At 47.9% G+C, this 21,892-nt stretch overlaps 1 protein-coding gene, 1 long non-coding RNA gene and 2 other non-coding genes across 4 annotated transcripts in view; 1 reads left to right on the forward strand and 3 right to left on the reverse strand.

The window, feature by feature from the left end:
- The window catches only part of shank1 (SH3 and multiple ankyrin repeat domains 1), a 156,193-nt gene extending 139,574 nt beyond the window's left edge, over positions 1-16,619 (forward strand). The window contains exons 25-27 of the mRNA XM_072693540.1: positions 1,615-5,254; positions 9,908-10,813; positions 11,140-16,619. Of these exons, the coding sequence (XP_072549641.1) occupies positions 1,615-5,254; positions 9,908-10,813; positions 11,140-11,224 (4,631 nt within the window). The 3' untranslated portion in view covers positions 11,225-16,619. The remainder of the gene's footprint in view (positions 1-1,614; positions 5,255-9,907; positions 10,814-11,139) is intronic.
- Positions 16,620-18,295: 1,676 nt separating this feature from the next.
- Positions 18,296-21,268, reverse strand: LOC140574180 (uncharacterized). Its single transcript, XR_011980708.1, has 4 exons — positions 21,228-21,268; positions 20,440-20,587; positions 19,347-19,380; positions 18,296-19,143 (listed from the first exon to the last, which is right to left on the reverse strand). It is a non-coding gene; the product is annotated as an uncharacterized lncRNA (long non-coding RNA).
- Positions 19,223-19,312, reverse strand: LOC140574611 (small nucleolar RNA SNORD88). The gene has a single exon (XR_011980757.1). It is a non-coding gene; the product is annotated as a small nucleolar RNA SNORD88 (small nucleolar RNA).
- LOC140574612 (small nucleolar RNA SNORD88) lies at positions 20,669-20,760 on the reverse strand. The gene has a single exon (XR_011980758.1). It is a non-coding gene; the product is annotated as a small nucleolar RNA SNORD88 (small nucleolar RNA).
- Positions 21,269-21,892: the final 624 nt, after the last annotated feature.

Raw genomic sequence — 21,892 nt, forward strand, 5'->3', positions numbered from 1 at the left:
TTTTGGAGATGCCCTGACCCAGTCGTCTAGAACATCACAGTTTGGTTCCTGTCAAAGTTTCTCAGATTGTTACACTGACTGTTCACTTGCTGCCTACCCAGCCACAGCCAGCATGCTGGGCTAGGTGAGCTCTGAGTGGGTTGGCGCATGTGCTTTACTGGGACCCATTTGGCCTCCCAAATAGGCCCTTATCGTTACAGCTCAACCTAATTTCACGTGGGTTCCATCTAGGTAGTGTGGAACATGGATGGGGCCTATGGTTAATCCCTCCTGGTCCCATCACTGACCCTTGTTTACCCTGGCGGGCATCCATATGTGGGGCCAACATGGAACCCATGGACAAAGTTGGGATATATCCCACCCCTTCACTTGGCCTGCCAGTGGTGCTAATGTTATTGCTGATCTGTGATTATAGATTAACCCCATCTGTTGCCCTGGGCACTGCTGGTCACTGGTATATCCATGGTGCATCAGGACCAGGACCAGTTCTTGAGCAAGAGGATGACCACAATTGACCACTGGTTGCAGGGTTTTCATTCCAGTTGAGTACAAGCATACCTGATCCCAGTTCATTACACAATTGGCTCCAGTCTTATCTCTTGGCTCGTTACCCTGCCATTCCATCACCACCCCCCTCCTGCTCCCAGGATGGGAGATGGAGGCTGTGTGACAGAAGGACTGAATGATGGAAGAGCTGAAGAGCTCCATCGTTCTTTGTCAGCTCTTCCGCTGCTCAGTCCTCCAGCTCTCCAGTTCTCATGACTGCGACGGCTCCTTCCACCCGGCCTTCGTCACCCAGGGTTCTGAGTTGTGATAAAGGAATGGCAGGGGAACGGGATCAGAGAGAAGTGGACGGAGCACCGTCTTTATCTTAGGAAGGGTTGAAGGTTTGAGGGTACACACACACACACACCACTACAGGTGATCTGTTGACTTGTGCATGCTTGTGCTTGGCTGGAATGACAACTCGCAGACCTCCGGGCAACAGTGCAACTGTACACCAGGCACAAGATAGGAGTGTTTGTTCTGTATAGGACTGGGGACTATTTCGGATTTAACGAAGCTCCAAAGCTTTAAAAAAAAAACACAACACTGGTGTTTAGCTGGTCATTGAAACCAAGGCAAGGCCTTCCATCTAGAAAACGAGAGTGAAGGTCTTTCTCTGGGTAAGTTAGGATTCAATCCTGTTTGAATTTAATACACTGTCTACTTTGTGACTTCTCAGTGCATGCTGCATTGTAGTTCTAGACCGCTGCCTACTGTGTTTTGTGTGTCTTTCTCCATAGATACAAGTCCTGTGTGTACAGTTTTTGTGTTTTTTGTAACACCAGCATACACATTGCAACTAATACAGGTATGTGCTGACGAAAAAGACTAACCTCCGACAGGCATTCTGCATACTGTGCCAGTAATGATAAACAGACAAGCTGGTATACAAGCAGACAGACCGACAGACAGACAGACAGACATGTCTCTCTCTCTCTTTCTTTTCCTGTTCTTTCATGTCTCCTTAAACTTGTCTTTCACCCTCTAACATTACTGTCCCTAAGTCTTTCACTCCTTTTGTCTCTGCCTGTGTCTTCCCCCTTACTCTTTTCATCTCTTGCTCTCCAGGGGTTCCGGAGGAGGAGAAGCAATTCCTCCATCCTCCCGCCATGAAGTTTGCACGAAGCCTTTCAGTCCCCGGCCCAGATGACATTCCCCCTCCCCCCACCACAGCCCCCCCTGATCCCCCTTTCTCCTCAGCACCCCCTCTTGGATGGAGGGGCAAGGCGTCCCAACAGCCCTCAGTCTCTGTGTCCCAGTCTACCTCCACTTCGAGCCACTATCAGATTTACTCCCAGTCATCTCACTTTGCCCACGGACCCAGAGATAGGTCACCTGGACCCCCTGCAAGCTCTGGAGCAGGAGAGCATGCAACGTCTTACTCCCATGCCCAGTCCCACCCCTCTGTCCCCAGCAGAACTGCTTCCAGGAAGGTGGTGGGCTACACAGGAGATTCAACAGCGACTGGAGGGGCAGCAGGAGCACGATCGGCCGGTTTGAGGAGAGGCTACAGCAATGCAGTCCCGCCCACCAGTGTGGCCACAGTGATCCCCCAACAGCAACAGACCACTCAGAGCCAGCCGGCAAGGACGGAGAGAGGTGCGGCTGGCTCGACAGCTGCAGCTGGGGTCCCGAAAGGAGGTGTACGTAGAGGAAAGGGACCACTAGTCAAGCAATCCAAGGTAGAAGACCTCCGCTCTGGGCAAGGAACACTAGTAGGGAAAAGTTCGGTGGAGAAGAGTTCCATACCCATTCCTACCATCATCGTCAAAGCACCCTCCACAAGCAGCAGTGGACGCAGTAGCCAAGGAAGCAGCGTGGAAGCAGAGCCACCACCTACCAGTGAAAGTGAAATCTCCAAACCTCCACCTGGAGCACCGCCGCCTGCCCCCACAATGCCCCCTCCTGCACCACCCTCAATCCCTGCACCTCCACCCCCATCACTTCCTCCTCTCCGAGCTCAAGAGAGCCTGGACTTCACCAGCCAGTTTGGCGCTGCCATTGTAGGAGCAGCCCGCAGGGATCGTGAGCGCTTCCACGAAGCTCGCCGCAAAAGCGCCTCCTTTTTCCTTTCCGCTGAGGAGGAGTTAGCTGGCACCACTGGAGGACTAGGAGGAGGAACAGGAAGGAGCCAGGTGTCACAGCAGCCCCAACAGCAGCAACTTGGCACCCAACCTTCACCACGCCTGAGGCCCTCTAAATCTATAGATGAGGGCATGTTCTCAGGAGACACCTTCATTCACCATGCCCGTAGCATGCCACCTGCCTTCGGACTGCCTGAGTACTCCACTCCTGCTCCATCAGGGGACTACCAGCCCAAGTCCGTTCCTGCTGACTTCTACTTGGGAGGCAGCCGTCAGCAGCCACAACAACAACAGCAGCAGCAGCAGCAGCCTCCTCCCACCACTTTTATCCATCCATTAACAGGAAAAGTTCTGGACCCTTCATCTCCTCTGGGACTTGCTCTGGCTGCTCGGGAGCGCGCCCTGAAGGACGATGGGCGCATGCGCAGGGAGAGGGGCGAGCACCACTTTAGCCGCCAGCTCTCCAGTGTGGGAGCCTTCCCTCCTTCTCACTCCGTCGCTCCATCGTCCTCCGTCAGCTCTTCCGTCGCTCAGTCCTCCAGCTCTTCCTCATACCTCGTCACTTCCTCTTCTTTGGCCGCCACCACCCCGTCCACGCGGCCTCCGTCACCCAGGATCCTGAGAGGAGCGGGAGGAGGGTGGGGAGACGATGGAATGGCAGGGGAACGAGCAGAGAGGGAAGCGGCTGGAGCAGCGCCTTCATCCAGGGAAGGACTGAGGGTCCGTTTCTCTGAAGACAAAACGGTCCACACACACCACTACCAGTCTCAGCACTACCAGCCCACACAGAAGGAACGGGAGAGGGAACGGCAGAGAGAGCGATCACGGGAAAGAGAGAGAGAGCGAGAGAGGGAGCGAGAGATGGAAAGAGTTCAGAGTCAGCATCAGCCACAGCCATCTGCACAGCCAACAACTACCCAACAGCCTCGGAGACCATCCTTCCTGAGAATGGAAAGTGAGGCTGGTGCATATATCCTGTCCCTGACACCTCCTTCTCCTCCACCCACTGCTGCATCCACACACACAGCGGGAGGAGGGGCTGCGGGAGAGGGATCCAGTGGCATGGGCCTCATGGTCCTCCCTCCTCCCGCACCGTCGGTGGATGCAGATGACGAGTTTGTGTTTGCTGACCCTCTACCGCCTCCGCTGGAGTTTGCCAACAGTTTTGACAGAGGAGTGGGTTATTCCGGGATGATGGCTAACAACGTGGCGATTAGACAGCAGCAACAGCATCATCAACCTCCTCCACCTCCACCCCCTCCACCTCCACCCCCCCAAAAAGACACTTTCATGACCGGCTTCCCCGCTCACACACCACTGCCCTCTCCACAGGCCGGCGACTCTACCGCTTCCAGTCTTACTTCCTATGACAGTGAAGTGGCTAACCTGACCCAGTCTGCCCCTTCTCCTTCTCCGTCCTCTCCCAACCCTCCTCCACCTCCTTCGCCTTCCACACTGCAACCCTCTGGTCCTCCTCCTCCTCCTTCTGTGTCTCCTCCTCCTCCGCCTACCTCATACCACAGACCCTTCAGCTTAGCCCAGTCCCACCACCTGTACAACAGCGCTCCCACGTCAGGCCGCGCCTCTTCTCCCACGCCGCCACCCATCTCGATCCCGGCTCCGCCTGCCTACCGAGGACCTCCTGCTGCTCCTTCGACCTCTGCCACGTCTGCCCCTTTGAGGGGAACCTTCACCCTATCCACGACCGCAACCTGTGCTACAGCTACAACCACCACTGCTAGCATTGCTGCTAGTACTGCTACCGGCATTGCCACTAGCATCGGCGTGACCCTGCACACCCAGCGCATCGCAACTGTTTCCACAGTGGCTACAGGAAGTGGGAGTAGACGGGCTAGTGCAGAGCACCACCCTCCACCAACCTCAGTGTCAGGCAAGAGTGGAGAGTCCCAGGAAACTGTGGTGGACTCTGGAATCGAGGAGCTGGACAGTCGCAGCAGCAGCGATCATCATCTGGACAACATCCTAGCACTCAGTGGGAGGGAGAGGTTGGAGAGAGCGGGGATGGGAGGTATGGGCGGAGGCGGAGAGAGAGGCGGAGGAGTGGGGGAGAGCGACAGGATAAGTGGAGCGGACTTCCTGGAGTCCTACATGAGCTACCTGGATGGACAGACTTTCGAAATGCACAATGCCAAAGCAGCCAGCACCGCATCCACGTACCCCAAGACGCAACGATACAGAGAAGGCAGCCGGGCCGGCGAGCTCAGACGGCAGACCAGCACGGCTCCTCCAGCGTACCACAGACGACGAGAGGAAGAAGAACCCGAGGAAGATGAGCCAGAGGAGCGAGAGGAAGAGGACATGAGCGCCCGGGATGGATACGGTATTAGGGAAGGACAAGGGTTGGCCCGCTCATCTGTGATGTACTTTGATCGGCCCCGTACCCCTGAGATGAAGCCTCTGTGGGGTGAAGGGTCAGCAGGGGCTGGGCAGGGGATTGGGGACAGTGGAACTCAGGCTGGAGGGACATACCTGGAGGGACGTAAGCTCCACCCTCCCATGTCAGGCATGAAGGCAAGCATCATCAGCGAACTGAACACCAAGTTATCACAGAGGAGCAAAGGAATAGAGAGCTGGGGATCACAGCGGTCACTGAGCAGACACAGGTGTGTATGAGCATGTGTCCAGTGTGTCCATGTTTGACTGATCTACTGCAGGAATGCTCATGCACGGGACAGAAAGAATAGGACAGTGTACCTACAGTCGTGTGAAAAAGTTAAGACACCCCATTAAACATCATTTATAAAATGGAATTAATAGAAATGTCATTTTCCTGTGTAGAATTAGAAGCAGGTGCAGAACATCAGCTGCAGATGATCAGAACATGGTTGGAGAGGATTATTCTGGAGGGGTCTGGAGTCTTATTTAAACCTCAGACGTTTAGTCTGGTCTGATCTTGATTGATGGTTGAAGTGAGTGGTGAAGAAGATCACCATCATGGCCAGATCCAGAGAGCTCTCTGAGGCCTTTAGAAAGAAGGCTGTAGATGTAGAGGAGTCTGGGAAGGGGAGTAAAAAGATCTCAGAACAGTTAGAAATCAGCCACTGTTTCAAGTGGAACACCTGACCAGCATGACCAGATCAGACCATCCTAGCAAGTCCAGCCCAACAGCAGAACCACAAGATGAGTAAAGACGTCTCTGACAATCCTAAAATATCATCACAGGTAGTTTTTGCTACAGCTGACTTCAAAGAACACCATCAGAAAGAGATCAGACACTTTGATTTTTATGGGAGGTGAGCAAGAAGAAAACTCCTTACTGTCAAAGACAACATCAGAATTAGACTTCCAGAGAACTTCTAGACCAAGACCAGGACATCTGGAACAATGTGCTCTGGACAGATGAAGGACGTTTGCTGTAAACCAACACAGACACAGTATTTGAGCACAAGAACCCAGATCAGCTGTGAAGGATGGAGGTGGAGATGTTCTGGTCTAGGGCTGCTTTTCTGCAGTAGAATCCATAGAATCCACCAGGATGTCTTCACTGTATCAGAGGGAGCTGCTTGAGGGAAATGAGAGAGCATCTGTCTAAACGCTGAAGCTGAAACGTCCCACAGCTGAAAGATCTCTGCATGGAGGAGTGGGAAACACTCTCTCCCAGTGGATGTTAGAGACTATAGATCATTGTAGGAAACGTCAGACTGTTATTTCAGCCAAGGGGGGAAATACCAACTATTAGGACAGAGAATGTCCGAACTAACATTTCTATTAATGCCATTTTATTAATTCTGATTAACAACGTTTCTTCAGGTGTGTGAGTTTAGTTAGATGACCTTCATCTCTCAGAGTCAATCACATGATGTTTAAATAGACTAAAAAAGACATGGGGTGTCCTAACTGTCACATTGCCTGTAAGCCTACATGGCTGGATTGTGCAGGTGAGTCAAATAGCAAAATAACCCATTTCAGTATGACAGTATACACTCTGTGTCCAAAGGTACCCTGACCACCTCTTCTAATTACTGTACTACAGCAATTGCCAGGCATTGGCTACATGGGTATTACCCCTCTACCCCCAAAACATGGGACTGTACAACAGTTAAATTGCGTTCCCTGAAGTGAAAGACCACCATTTATAGGTTGGAGTGGCATGTGTGACCCATACACATCCAGTGTAAAGTCTTGATGGGCAGGTGTCCACAAACCTTTGGACATATAGTGCATCTATGACTGCATGTGTCAGGCGTGGGTGTATGCATTTATGTATGTGTGAGTCGTGGCCTGGAGCCTGGACACAAGAAGCTGATTTCGCTCTGGGTTGCTTTCCAGTAGTGCTACTCCTTTAGGCTTGTTATTGCTTAGTGATATTGATTAGTGACATACCTGAAAAGATGTGCAAAAACAATTACCTTGAGTCATTATTACAGATATGAATATCTGCGACTTACCTAAATAATGATACGTATCTTATATAACCTGTTTTACCCATCTCCCAAATCTCTACATTATGGTAAACGGCTCCTATTAAAGCAGGGATTGGTGACTGGATAGCCATGAGGATGCAGTTCCTTACTATACCCATCAGCCATAACATTAACACCAACTCACTGTGCGTTTGATTATCTCCACTTTCCATATAGAATCACTGTGTAGTTTACTAATTCCAGGCTGTCTCCATCTGTTTCTCTGCAGACTTTGTTGGTTAGCCTTATTTCAGCCTGTTCTTCAATGGTCAGAACCCCACAGGACTGACCACCACAGAGCAGACTGTAGTATTTTTTGGGTGGTGGGTCATTCTCAGCACTGCAGTGACCCTGACTGACCAGATGGTGGCGAGGTAGTAGTGTGCGTTGTGCTGTTGGAGTGAAAATAGTCCACCAATCAGAAATGTCCAGCCAACAGCGTCCTGTGGGCACTGATGAAGGCCTAGAGGATGACCAACATCAACAAACTGTGCCTCAACAGATCAGAGAGCTTCTGTCTCTGACTTTACAGTACCTACATCTACAAGGTGGAGCAACTAGGAGACTAGGAGGAGTGTCTAATAGAGAGTGGACAGTGAGTGGACAAGCACTCCAGCAGCACTGCTGTGTCTGATCCACCAGCAGTGCAATACACAGACACTGCTAACACACTAACTAACACACTCGCCACCACCATGTCAGTCAGGGTCACTGCAGTGCTGAGAATGACCCACCACCCAAAGACTGGTGGTCAGTCCTGTGGGGTCCTGAGCATTGAGGAACAGGGTAAAAGGAGGCTAACTAACAAAGTCTGCAGAGAAACAGGTGGATACAGTCTGGAATTATAGAACTACACAGTGCTCCTATATGGTCAGCTGGACATTATCGCCGGACAGTACAGGAGTTGTACAGGAGTTTCGTATGCTGGTAGTAAAGAAATGCTCTGATGTGCATCGTACGTCTGTAGCAGCTGTGTTTGGAGTATTTGACCCCCACACCGCTCATTAAATGATGGCGTGGGTAGAGGGGTGAGGAGGTTCAGGTCATGCTATGGCAACACAGGCAGCAGATTTAAACCCTAGTGGGACTGTGTGGGGTAACTTATAAAGAAGAGAAACCCAGTGACTAAAGGAGATGTGTGGACAGCAGTGGTGGTCATGAGGTGGTCATCAAGACCAGAGGAGGATACACTCTCTTATCTATCGTCTGTTGTTTTTTTCTCTTGATTTTATTGGTGTGAATCAGTGGTGATCATCAATTCTGGCAGTGTATACTGTTGCATGTAGGAGTGGCTGCTTTCATGTTCCAAATACCTACGGGGGATAAAGGCCTGTTGTCTGGAGAAGATGTTTGGAGGGATTCTGGTAGCTTGACGTTGTCTAAACCTGTACAGAAGAGTAAGTGTGGTTTTACTGTAGTTTTAGTGTGGTGTAGCTTAAAATAGTAGCACTTTAAAATGGAGTTTGCCTCAAATGAGTCTAAATTAGTCCACAGGGTTTAGAAAAAGTGGATTTAAACGTTACGTCCAAGGAACCCTCCATGTCCAGAGGTTGTCAAACACCTGCACGTCCAGTGTCTATAAGGCAAGTAGAGATATAATGGCTGTTAGTGAAGCGTTCACGTACCGTTCATGTCCTGCGTCCGTTGGGTGCATCGGTTGCGCAAGTTTTCAGAAATGAACACTATGTGTAGTACACTGTAAACAAAAGTAGGGGGAGTGCAGCCACTCAGCCGCATTAACATGGTGGACCTCTTTATATCTACCCTCACTGTTAGTCTGATTATCTCCACTTTCCATATAGAATCACTGTGTAGTTTAATAATTCCAGACTGTATCCATCTGTTTCTCTGCAGACTTTGTTAGTTAGCCAAGTGTAGTACACGGTAAAAAACAGTAGGGGGAGGGCAGCCACTCAGCCCCATTAACATGGTGGACAGTTTATTAATCGGTGACAAATAATGATTAAAATAGCTCATCTTTTTGGTGTACTGAGAATGGACGCCTGGCACACTACGGGCCGTTGATGCCAGACGGTACCGACAACTCTGGCACGGAGTGGTACAGAGCAATTGGCACACCACTGTTGAGCAGCTAACCACCTTCCATCACTAATTACAGTCCATGCCATGACATCTCGCTAGTGTCAACATAAGGGAAGTAAGTTTAGCGTCCATCTGCGAGTTTAGCGTCCAGAGCAATTTACATGCGCACCATGTTACTCAGGTAACACCTGGTGTAACGTGGTGTGCTGGACCAGCCAGGAAATCAGTGTTGTTATCCACTACACTACACCACCTGCATGTTTCCGTGATCCAAAGCCACATTACTTTGGATAAATACCTGCAGAAGTTTGAATGCTTGCTGACCTGTAAATCTGTAAGGACCTTGCATGAACCCTCCGGTAATAATCGCTCTACTCCGTGCCTGATCCCTGACTGGTATCAATGTCTTCCTAGACCGTGCATGAGACTGTGTCGTCTGAGTCGTCTCGGAATCGGTCTGCATCCTCTGTCACTACATGTGCTTTAAATTGTTCCCTCTCTTTGTGATTTCTGCTTTGGTCCCACTGTCCATGTACATCTGTCTGTCCTTCCTCAGACACAGGTAACTGCCCCACTATTCACTATACAGTTCTTTTTCTACCACCAATGGTTCAGAAACCTGGTCTCGGAGTGCCCTTGCCCTCTGCATGTTGGTTTGCCATGCTGTACCATGTGGTAGAGCAAGGATACTCCATGAGCGAGGTCGGGAATCATTGGCCTGTAAATGTTGTCCACTACCTCTGCCTGTCTTTCTGTCGTTTGTCCTGCAGTCTTTCCCTCTCTTAATCTTTTTTCTCTCCAACTCCTCAGGTTCTCAGAGGACTCCACAGGTGCCCTGAGTCCTCCGTCGGTCCGCTCGCCCTCTCCGTCTCCTCTTTCTCAGCCTGCTCTCTCTCCCTCTCCCACCGCCTCCTCCCAGCCTCCTCTCTACCCGAACTGGGCTCGTTCTCCATCTCCTCAGCCTCCGGCCGCCACGTCTCAGCCCCCTCCGGCCCGCTCCCACTCTCCGGTCTCCCCGTCCTCTGCTTACGCCCCCTACCCCACCTCTCCCAAACACAGGCCTGTGTACCGCACCAAAGCTTTGGAATTTCAGTTCATCCCAAGCCGGGAGTCACGCAAAGCAGAGTCCCATCACTCTCAGCGCCGCAGAGCACCCAGTCCACTTATTTCTCCCTCCGATCGGCCCAAACTGGGTCCGCCACGTCCCTCTTCCCTTCCAATCCTGCCCACCACACCCCTCTACAGCAGCCTCTATGACCTCCGTGGCTCAATCACCCCTCCATCACCGGCCAACCCTCTGGGCGACCCTTATTTCTCCCCTTCCCCGCCTCTGTTCGCCCCCTCCGGCGCACCGCCACCTCCAAACTCGTCTTTGGTGGTCTCCCGCTCCCTCTCACCCACTCATTTCCTCTCCGGGACGTCCTCTCCACCCCTCCACTCCATCCCTCCACCCACCTGCCTCAGTTACCCCCACTTGCCCCCTCCGTCACCCTCCAAACCCTTTGCCTCCAAGCCCCTGCCCTACTGGACCAAGTATGACGTGGCTGACTGGCTAGCCTACCTGAACCTGGCCGAGCACAGGGAGCGCTTCCTTGACAACGAAATTGACGGCACGCACCTTCCTTCCCTCACCAAGGAGGACTACCTGGACCTGGGCGTGACCCGGGTGGGCCACCGCATGAACATAGAGAGAGCGCTCAGGAGGGTGATGGACAGGTGAGAAGAGAGAGAGCGAGAGAGAGAGAGAGAGAGAGAGAAAGAGGAGAGGGGCGAGAAACAGAAGTGCATGAGAACTGAGAACATCTGAGAGTTGGCCACTGCATGAGCTTGAGAGATGGTGCGTGGACGGGAAAGGGGAGGGGAAAGAGAGGGAGCGAATGAAAGAAACATGGAGGAATGCATGAGAGGGGACGAGAGAGACAGAAGTGTGGGGGGGGGGGGGGGTAAAAAGGACAGGAGAGAGATACTGAAGAGAGGGAGGAGGAGGTAGGAGAGAGGTGCTGTTCCTGTGTAAAGCCTTTCCACTTTCCCTCCTGTATCAGGCTGTCTAGCTCTTTCCCCGTTTCTGCTCTCTCCCCCCGGAATGGACGGACAGAGAGGACAAGGGACGAGGGCGCCCGGAGCTGAGAGAGAAAGAGTGGGAGTGAGAAAGAGTGAGAAAAAAAAGAGAGAGAGGAAAAAAAGTGGGGGACAAACCGCGAGCACCTGCTGCAGCTAGCCAAGGCCGACCCATTCCTGGGTCCATGGACGAACGGAAGCCAAGAGGAACACCGGCATCCGGCAGGATCTCCAGAGAAGAAGAACGGAGGAGGGGATGAGAGGATGAAGGGGGAAAACAATCACCATGCCCAGGGTCATCGACGTACCGGACCACAATCCAGACACACCTCACACACCCGCAGGCAGATATAGGATATAGCTGACACACGGTAACACTCCTTATCCACACCCTGTACATACACCGCAATCAACGCAAGGCCTGATGTGATTCCTCCAGAAACAGGGAACACCAACAACTCAGAAACGTGACGGTACCATAACTGAGCCAAAAATATTTTAAGAGAAACAATCGATGCTCTGTTGCGTTCTTCGCTTTTATTCCTTTTGATTTCTTTGATTCAGAACTCTTTTGGGAGTCGCGGGGAACGGGATAGGGAGAAAGAGCGACAGCGAGTCCTCCACTGCTGTCTGTCTCGCTTTTCCTCGGCCTTCGAGTTCGGTCCGCGTCGCTGACGACTCTATGCCTTATTCTCCCCTTTCCCAGTGGATTTGGTTTGGTTGAATTTTGCCTTGACCAAAAATCCAGCTGAGAGGCGAGAATCCGCCCCACTTCTGGCGCAGCCTTCTCAGACGCTGCTCGACGATCAGTAGTTTCCGGATTGAGGACCGACGGAGGCCGAACGCAGGGAACGGCGTGGCTAGTTTCCTCCTGCAAGTCATACACAGCCGTGGCCAGTTTACTGCCTGATACTTACTTGCTGAGCGTGTCGATGCGTGGACCCCTCTTCTGAATGCGTACGTGTACGAATTTCTGTGTGAGAGTGTGTGTGTGTGTGTGTGTGAAGGACGAAGCGAATGCTGTTAGTAGAGGCATGAATGTGTTTTTCGGTTTTTCAGTTTTTACCTCCGTTTGGCTTTCTGCCAAACCTCTTTGCTTTGGTCTTGTGCTGACGTTGTATTTCGCTAGAACTTCTTTCTTTACCTTCTCATGTCATGAGTTGACATACATATATATATATTTATATATATATATATCAAAAATATAATATATAATATATATATATCTATACAGACTGGTCACTGTATTACAAACCCGTAGCAAAAAATAAGTGCCCAGACCAACTGAATAGACACACACACACACCCTCTATACACACGTACACACCTTCGCATTCCGCAGACACACCTACAAATATGAACACACAGCTTTTATTTATATTAGAAATATGGGACACCTAAATATCTATGTATGGATCCAAGCTGAATGACAATGATCAAAAAAGTGCAAAAAATACAAATAAAAAAATTAAAAAGTCAGCGAAAAAAAGAAAACACTGAACGATTGATCAACGGATCAACTGATCAAGTGATCGTTTTTACGACAGACTCTCCGAGCGTAGAACTGACTGCTCCACCAATCCAACCCAACAACGATACAGAGGTTCAGAAAGGAGAGGGAGGCCAAAATCTCTCTTTTCTAACCCCCCTCCCCTCCCTTCCCTCTTCCTCTTTCCAAAAAGCACTCTTTCTAAGGAGGCGAAGCAACGGAACGTGCATCCAGACGCCCTGGGTCCACGGGAATACACGCTTATATGTTTTAATATGACGATTGTTCTTATTACGAGTTTTTAAACTTTCAATGGGTCTGGAATATTCCTATTGTTATAAAAAAAAAACACAGAGAGAGATTTATTGTTATTTAGTGCAGTCATTCTTCTCATGGTCCTTCCTGTTATCCATGTGAGGTTCTGGGTTCCTGCATCACAGCTTTTCTGTTTCAGTGGCAAAGGTGAGCAGGCTTTCGGCCTTTCCTTTTGGACTCTCTGAGGACCTCGTCGAGTGACTTACTGTTCGGAAAGCTTATGCCCTGCTCCCCTTTCCCACCAAATGATGGGAACGCCGCTATATGCAATGACTATCAGTGAAGCCACTTCTTCTTTTAAATGTGACGCACCTGTACCGTCCCACGTGGAGCTACTCTACTCTTGCACCAGGTGTGGGTGTGTGGTAAGACGAAGCTGGCCGCCCTCAGCCCTCAGTCCTCTCATCGCGCAGTTGCTCCATCAGTGAAAAAAAAGGGCTTTTCCATCCCTGTTCCGTTCCTCTCACCAGTTAGCAAGTGCGCCCCCCTTTTTCTTTTAACATTCGTTTCCAGGGGTTCGCTCCAAGGACTGGGGAAGACTTCTCCTTGTCCGTTTATTTTCCTACAGAGATAAAGAGAGAAAGAGAGAGGGAGAGAGAGAGAGAGATATTCATCAGACAAAAACCCTGAGCAGCCGATATTCTGAACAAAAAGCCAGAAGATGATGATGAAGATGATGTTGATGGTGATAATGATGATGGTGGTGGTGGTGTTGCTGATAACAGTAAGGACAATGAAACACATGATCATCCTAAATATGGTTTGAGATGTAAAGAATTCCACCTTCTAAAGAATCTCTGTCTTCCAAATAATGTTGAACATGGATAAAGACCTTTGTTATTGATGCCCAATGCTTTCTACACATCCTGTCACAGTCCTTGGGGGTCAGTCCTGCTGGGATCCTACATTTGCCTCGTGCTCTTAAGTTTAGCACTGCTGCGAAGATGCTGTGATGCTCACCCAGACTGGACAGCAGTAGAGGGCCTGTCCCAAAGTTCACCCTTGAGGTTTTGCGCCCTACGCCCCATTTACACCTGGTCACTGTGACTAGTATCGGGATTGTATCCTGGTCAGATTTCAGACACATGCACTGTATACAGTACTCCGGGTATCCCGACTGAAATCCGGCTGCTGTGTGGGACAGAATATGCAAATTTGCTCATTGCGCAGCAGTTATTACTGGTGTTTCGGTGGGACCGGGAGAGGGATTCGGTTGTGGAAGGGGTCGTGGAGAGGCGTGGAGATGTGTTTACACTGCTATAGGGTGGCTTGAAGTGGCTTGAGTGATCCTGGGTCCTGGGTTTATGTTTTATGAGGATTGGCCTTATCCAGATGTAATCCTGATGCTAAAGACGCATGAAGTATCCAGGTGTAAACATTTACATTTACGGCATTTAGCTGATGCTCTTATCCAGAGTGGCCTACAGGGTTCTCGTATTACAGAGGAGGGCCAATGTAGGGTTGGGAGTCTTGCCCAAGGACTCTTATTGGTGTAGTGCAGCACCCACAGTCACCCAGACCAGGAACTGAACCCGTTTCCCACATGGTGTGGTAGCTCACTGGCCGGTAGTGGTGTTACCTGTTGCACCACACCAACTAACAAGGTTCCAGACATTTTACAGGACTTTCCGAGTTATTTTAGTAAAAAGAAAAACAGTAAAAATGGAGATCCAAGACATGTAGGCGCTTCCTTTTCCGAATACTACATGGAAGTGATGTTGAGAGGTCTACGGTTCAACCCAATGACATTCTACCATGCTGCTTTTATTGAAAGTCCCAAAAGTTTTTAAAGTCGGACGGGTTTAAATCTACATTCTCCGTGCCTTCCGTGATTTCCACCTTCCTCCAGCTTCAGCTGAAACTCATTAAATACTGCGTAAGATGCTTAGCCTGTGGCTCCTCCCTTAATTCCCACCCGCAGGTTCGTCTCAATCCCCCCTATTGAAACTAGAGCGCTGAGGCCTTGTTGGGATTTAAACGTGTGACCTCCTCACACTTGCTGAGCAGCAGTTAGACCGTAGGGCCGGTCTGGAGCTGTGAAATTACACTACATACAAACACAGTTCTGTGTTTCTGTAAACGTACCTTCCCTTCTTTCTCAGACACAGAAACGTACACGGCTTCACAGCTCTAGAGTGGAGTGACTGCCTAACTGCCTGCTTGTTATGAGACTCAGGAGGTCATAAGTTAAAATCCTGTGAACACTACTAACAGCCCTCCGCCCTCCACATGGTCGGGAGTCTGAGAGTATGAGAATAGGAAGGCCTCTCCCCAGACTTGCAGATGGGAATAAACGGGGAGTAAACAGACTGAGGGGGGCGGCGTCAAAGACTTGCTTTTGAGGCTCAGCTCAGTATGGATTTTTAACCAAACCAAGTAAAAAATGAGTTTACTCAACTTAAAAATGCTGTTTAATAAGTTACTGTCTCAGCTTAAGTTGGTCGATTTATTATTTTTATTTTTATATTTTTCTCAGAGTTTACTACTGCCAATTAACCCACCAGTACATAGCCCCCCTGCAAAACCTGGAGGGTAAGGACTTACCATGTCTCTATTCGACTGCCGCCCATGCGCCAGGTCTCCAATCCCACCACAACATCGCTTAAGAGTGATGAGGAGAGACAGCGCCATCTACCCACCCGGCCAATTGTGCTCTCTCAAACTCTGGCTGCTGATGGCAAAACGACATGGCTCTGGATTTGAACTCGCGACCCCAGGCCAAAATGGCAGTGCATTAGATCTGTAGGCCACTGGGAACCTCCTAATTTACATATATTTACATATTCTACAGTGTCATTCAATCTGAACAGGGCTTAGGACAGGTTTTCGGTTTCAAGGGAAAGGTGAGCAGGCTTCCCGCCCTTATTGTGGCCTGGACAGAAGATCTTAGGTTCACCACACCAACAAATCAGAAATGAGGAAAGGCCATTGTCTGAAAATCCTACCACCCTCACGAGTTCTCACATAGCGTTCTGCACTTAGGCAAAACCACAAACCCCAAGTGTGGACTCAGGACAGGCCGGGAGAGGACGTCTTGTCCTGGGGAAGGCTAGCGCGAGGCGTGAGCGACCATAGTTCAGCTTTAGCTTTTAGCGGTTCGAGTTATGTTGACTCTCACCAGCTTTACTGCTTCATCGTGAGGCCACGGCAACCCCATAGCACAGTCATTGGCTTAATCACCATCCTGCAGAGGCTGATCTATATAGGAGTGCTTTGGGAAATCCACACCAGGCTATGCATATGCAATAGAGATCTGCGACGAGGAGAGAGAGCAAGGTTAAATACGTCCCTCATCTCACAGCCTGGTCCGAGCGACGTGGCTACTTACAGCTACCCCATTCCATATAGACCCCATTATATGACTATAGTAACACAGTGTTGGGACACTGGTCAGACATGTGCCATTTGATGCAGTAGCTGAGCGGGGTGTGCAGAAAGCATCCACTTTTTTTTTTTTTTTTTTGGTTTTCTTTAAAGAAAAAAAAATGGAAGAAAATGAACTATAGAGAGAGATGAAAGATTATAAACAGACTATATATATATATATATATGTATATGTGGTATACATATACACATTCATATATACATATGAATTACAGATGTTTTAAGATATGAATAAAAGTTATTAGAATTATAATAAAGATGCAGGAATAACTTTGATTTGAGTGATTTGAGATTTGTTTGGATTTTTTTTCTTGACGCTCCTCCCATCACATGACCACATAACCAGATTTGGAGGCTTTTGTCAATGGAGGGCTAAGGCCTTGCTGGGATTTGAGCAGCAGTTAGACTGTAGGGCCGGTCTAGAGCTGTGAAATTACACTACATACACAGTTCCGAGGAAATTTACAATCTCAGAAATTTGCTGCCGCTGGTCGTTTGCTGCTCGACTCGACCCGCCATCCTTTAAGCTCCACGGAAGACGAGCGTCCAGACTTTTTTCTGTCCTGCACCGAAGCGGTGGAACGAGCTTCCTCTGGGTGTCCGAACAGCAGAGTCCAACGCTCGCTGTCCTCAAACCCAGACTGAAGACCCTCCTCCTCTTCTGAGAGTACTTAGGCACATGGAAGTGTATATAGAGTATTATGGTCTCCAGCCTAACTTCTGTATTTAGTAGTATTTAAGCTTAGTGGGATCTTTTGGACCCTGGCCAATACAAACTAGCTAAGGTTATTTTCTGAGTGAACAGTGAAGCACTTTTGTAAGTTTTTCTGGCGAAGAGCATCTGCTTATTTCCTTCTGTGTAAACATTAATATACATGGCTTAAATATTCACAGCTCCAGAGTGGAGCGACTGTCTAACTGCCTGCTTGTTAAGGGACTCGAAAGCTCATATGGTCAAATCCCATCAACACCAGACAGAGATGAGGTCCACTTTATCAGCTGCAACAACTTGGAAACCAGGCAGTTCAGGTCAAATTTGTTGGATACCACAAGTGACCATTTCTCTGAATAGTCACTGAGGTCAAAATCATGGGTTCCCCTAAAACACCACATCTGATTCAGATCAACAGCCAGTTTAAAAATGGTTATTGGCTGGAACACACTCCAATAAGTCCAATTGTGTAGATACCCTTGTGCCACCAGAACAGCTTGGACCAAGCAAGGCATGGACTAAAGACCTCTGAAGGGATCCCATGGTATCTGGTGGTGCCTTTATGAGCATTAGAGAGCCTTGAGGGACCAGGAGCCTTTTGCTCAAGGATGCTTTGTCATTTGCATCACATCCAGTGGAACAAAATTTAGATCTTGAGGTCCCAGTTACACCCAAAGAGCAATTATTGAATAAAAATAAATAAATAAAGAGTAGAAGGGTAAGTAAGTAGCAGCAACTTAATCACTAGGAGATGAGTAGCAGCATGAATTAAAAGCCATAGCATAAAGTGTCCAAGTGTCCTCAAAAAGGGTCAGTGCAGTCAGTTCAGCTAGGTGGAGTTTAAGTCTTTGCTTCTGGACTGATTCACCAGTGGTCATTTCCATGAGTACTTTTGATCGCAACCAACACAAGACCCAGTATATTCTGACCCAGTCCAGTTTTAAAGAGTCTTGGATTCCAGTGCTTACCCATTTTTAACATGCAATGACTTATTGACCACTAGTATCTACCAAAAGGTAAGCAAGCAAGGCCAGCAGGTGATCTATTAAGGGATGGAAGTCCCACCTCACCAACCTAAAGGTTCTGCTGCAAACATCTCAATCTCAGCTCAATGCAATTAGGATGTGGTCCCACATCAGTGCGTCTCTAAAGTCAGTCAAGTTACACACAACACATCATTGAGCTTCACACATTTACCTTTGCAGACTCTCAGAATTCAAGAAACGGAGGCAGACAGGTCTTCAGTGTTAAAATGCTTTATTGGGTTCATTTAAGGTGAGACATGGTTTAAACAAGAGTACTCAATCTAACAACTTACTGCAGGCTGAGAAACAACAGCACTGAACGCTAGATGGCAGCAGAAACCAGCTTACCAACCCATGGCCACCTAGACATCCTTAAGACCCCCCCCCCCTTAAGCTCACAACCCTTAAAGGTGCCCCAGATCATTCTTTATGGAGTCAAGCTGGAAGATCTGTTCATAACAGATGTGGGGGGCCCATGAAGAACCTACATCTTTACGCCCACATATCAGCAACATGGGGTTATATGGAACACAGTGTGTTGTTGGATTACTCAAGGAACCATTTGAAGCCACAATGCTTTGGTTTGCTGGCTGCTGTGCAAGACCTTGCATTTCAGGACTTTTCATACTGATGGCAGGATCTTCTGATAGTAGGGACAGCAATCGGGCGGCCAGGTCGCTCAGGAGCCTGATAAATTTCCAATATTGGGGCTTTTACACAAACTTGAAATATCAAGACTAGCTGGTCCTGGCCACTTGCCATGAGCTCAGATGGGGAAAGAACTCTGCATCTGCAAGTGATTCATGTCTTGCTTCACTTATCCATAAGAAAAGGCATATTCAGTTTCATGCCATTTATTCAGGTCTTGCCCTGTGTGTAGAGGCCCGATTCTCCACCATCTATTATGCAAGAGCCAGAAACTCCCTTTTCCTCCAACATCTCTGGATACAGTGTGAAACTACACCCTCCAGTCTAGTCTAATTACCAGCATCAGGATTGGCGCTCATACCAAACTACAGGAATTACCTCACCATGCCACCCGGATGCGGAGCCGCTGCATCACCTGAAACAGAAAAGGACACGCTGGTGTAAGTCAGAGCTGGCAGGGTTAGCACAGCATGCTGCACGAGGAGGCCGAACCCGTTCCCCTCAGACCCCACCATGTCAGGAGTGGGGCTGCACACTGTCGCCACAGACATTCAGAGCCCAGTGCAAAGACATCACCGGAGAACTTTAGGAGAGACTCATGAGACACTGGACACGTACCTTCATCTCCAACAGGACGCAGGAAGAAGGTCTCCTGGAACAGAATGGAAACCTGGTTAGTTTTACACTCCGGCTGCAGCCCACGTTTCTGCAAACTCGAGTTTAACGCTCAATGAAAATGTTGTTTAAAAGAGGCGGGGTCAGGAAGCAGCTTCTGCTTTCAGGGATGTGGACAGCTTACTGCAGTCAACTTACACCAGCACTGTACTGCTGTCGGCCAAATGACCAATCAGCCTCAAAGCAATGATATCTAATTATTAACCATGTAGGGAATTCCATCACCTACCTATACACACATGCATATTAACACATACATAATTAATATAATAAACACCATTATATATTATAATAGTGCATATATACACATACATACAAGTTATATTATATATAATATAAAAAACACTATTTATTTATTTATATTATATATACACACATATATACACATACACGTGTGTGTGAGAATGTGTGTGTGTGTGTGCATATATGTGTGTGTGTATATATATATATATATATATATATATATACACATATATACACACACACACACACACACACACACACGTGTGTGTGAGAATGTGTGTGTGTGTGTGTGTGTGTATATATATGTATATATATATATATATATATATATATATATATATATATATATATATATATATATATATATACATACACATGCACATCCGTGTGTATTTTGTATTATATACAATACACACTTATAGCTGTGTGTAAGATAGATAGATAGATAGATAGATATCAATCTCTATATCTATAGCAATTTTTTGGGAGATAGACCTCCAAGGTAGACCACTCATGATCAGTGTTCTACAAAATTTGCATGCCAAAAAAGTTTTTATTAAAATAAATATTAAGAAAAATCTCAGCAGCTACATTTAAAGTCACTTTCCGGAAAAAAAATGTAAAAAAATAAATTTATAATTTAGTTAAAAAAAGTTTGGAGGAATAAATAAACTGGTATTTAAAAAATGCACACAAATTATCCTTTAATTATTTAAACTCATTCCATTTACAAAAATTAATAACATTAAATAATGATTTTCCTGTAAAGTGAGCCCTACACAAAAGCACTTACATGGTTTTGCCCTTCCTACAGGGTCAGTAACCGCTGCCACGCGCTCCTCACTGAAACAATGGTCACCCCATAAGAGGCCGCAGCTGCGACCCTGCAGCACCTTCAGGAACACGCCATGAGGGTCTTCACGGGGGTCTTCCGCGTCTCCCTGCAAAACGACACTGAATTCAGTCTCGAGCTCAAACTCGCGGGTCGGTGAACAGAGACGGGCCGCGCGCTGCAGTCAGTCGGTCTCCTCAGAGCTCCACCATGTCAGGGGCAGAGCTGCACGTCTGTCGCCACAGATATTCTGAGCCCAGTGCAAAGACATCATCAGAGACTCCCTCCGCTCATTTACGCGAGTAAAACCGCCTGAAGAGAAGCGAATTACCAGCGCGGGCTCGCTTAGAGATATTAAACTCCATTACAGCCTCCACCTTTCTAAAAACACTGACCTGCTCCACAGGCAGCGCCGCCACAGATATTTACAGAAGCGGAGACGCGCCGCGCTACAACTTCGGTTACGAGCCTCTGCTGAAGGCTCCTTGTTAGAGAGACCGAAATAAATGGAGGGGAGGCAAAAAGACTAAAACCGGCGACACCACGGGTTTAAAAAAAGAGCCAAGTACTTTATTAACTAATTATCGAAGCAATAGGACTTATCAAAGTAATTAATTTAATTTAATTAGTTAATTTTAGCATTATTTAATTAAGTCTTGCTCACAAACTATTTATCAGAAAAATGCACAATAATCTCCATTTCAAGTTGAAAAATTAAACAACGTGCTAATTTCTGAACATTTCCTTACCAGGCCATGCTGTAAAACCTCGGGTCTCCTTGAGAAGCTGCGAAGAAAGAGCGAGCTGCTCCTCACATGGTGGCTTTTATAGTCCTTCCGCCGAAGCACTCTTAGGTCTCCGCCTGCTGCTCCAGCTAAAGCCCTCCCAAACTGTCAAAATAAGAGTCCTCTTTCTCTCGAATAATAAATAATAAACGTTATTACTTGCTTCATTTATTTATAACAGCTGTTATTATGGGTTTTTGTTAGTTTTTTTTAGTTTTTCTAAACGTTTATTTTGGGAATATTTAGAGTACAGGTGCTCATAATACTGAGTGCCAGCAGACTGGTCGTCTCATCCTGACTATTTCTACTATTTATACGTCATTTCATTTAAATATCAAGGAACTTAACTTAAAATACTTAGTAAATACATTTTATGTGATATTAAATCCCAAGTCAGAGATTCATCATGAAATTAATATAGTTAATTAAGGGAAGCTGGTCCAAACTCAATTTTATTTAAAAAAATTACAATACATAATGTATAAATGGGAGTGTGTATAACATGTCTATAACACCCTGCCGTGAGCTACGACAGCGTAATTACATTTCCAAAAGTAATTCAGAACTAAATCTTGAATCTTGAGAGGGAGAGAGAGAGAGAGAGAGAGGGGGGGGGGAGAGGGAGAGAA

Source organism: Salminus brasiliensis, chromosome 12, assembly GCF_030463535.1.
Source record: "Salminus brasiliensis chromosome 12, fSalBra1.hap2, whole genome shotgun sequence".
NCBI classification, from domain to species: domain Eukaryota; kingdom Metazoa; phylum Chordata; class Actinopteri; order Characiformes; family Bryconidae; genus Salminus; species Salminus brasiliensis.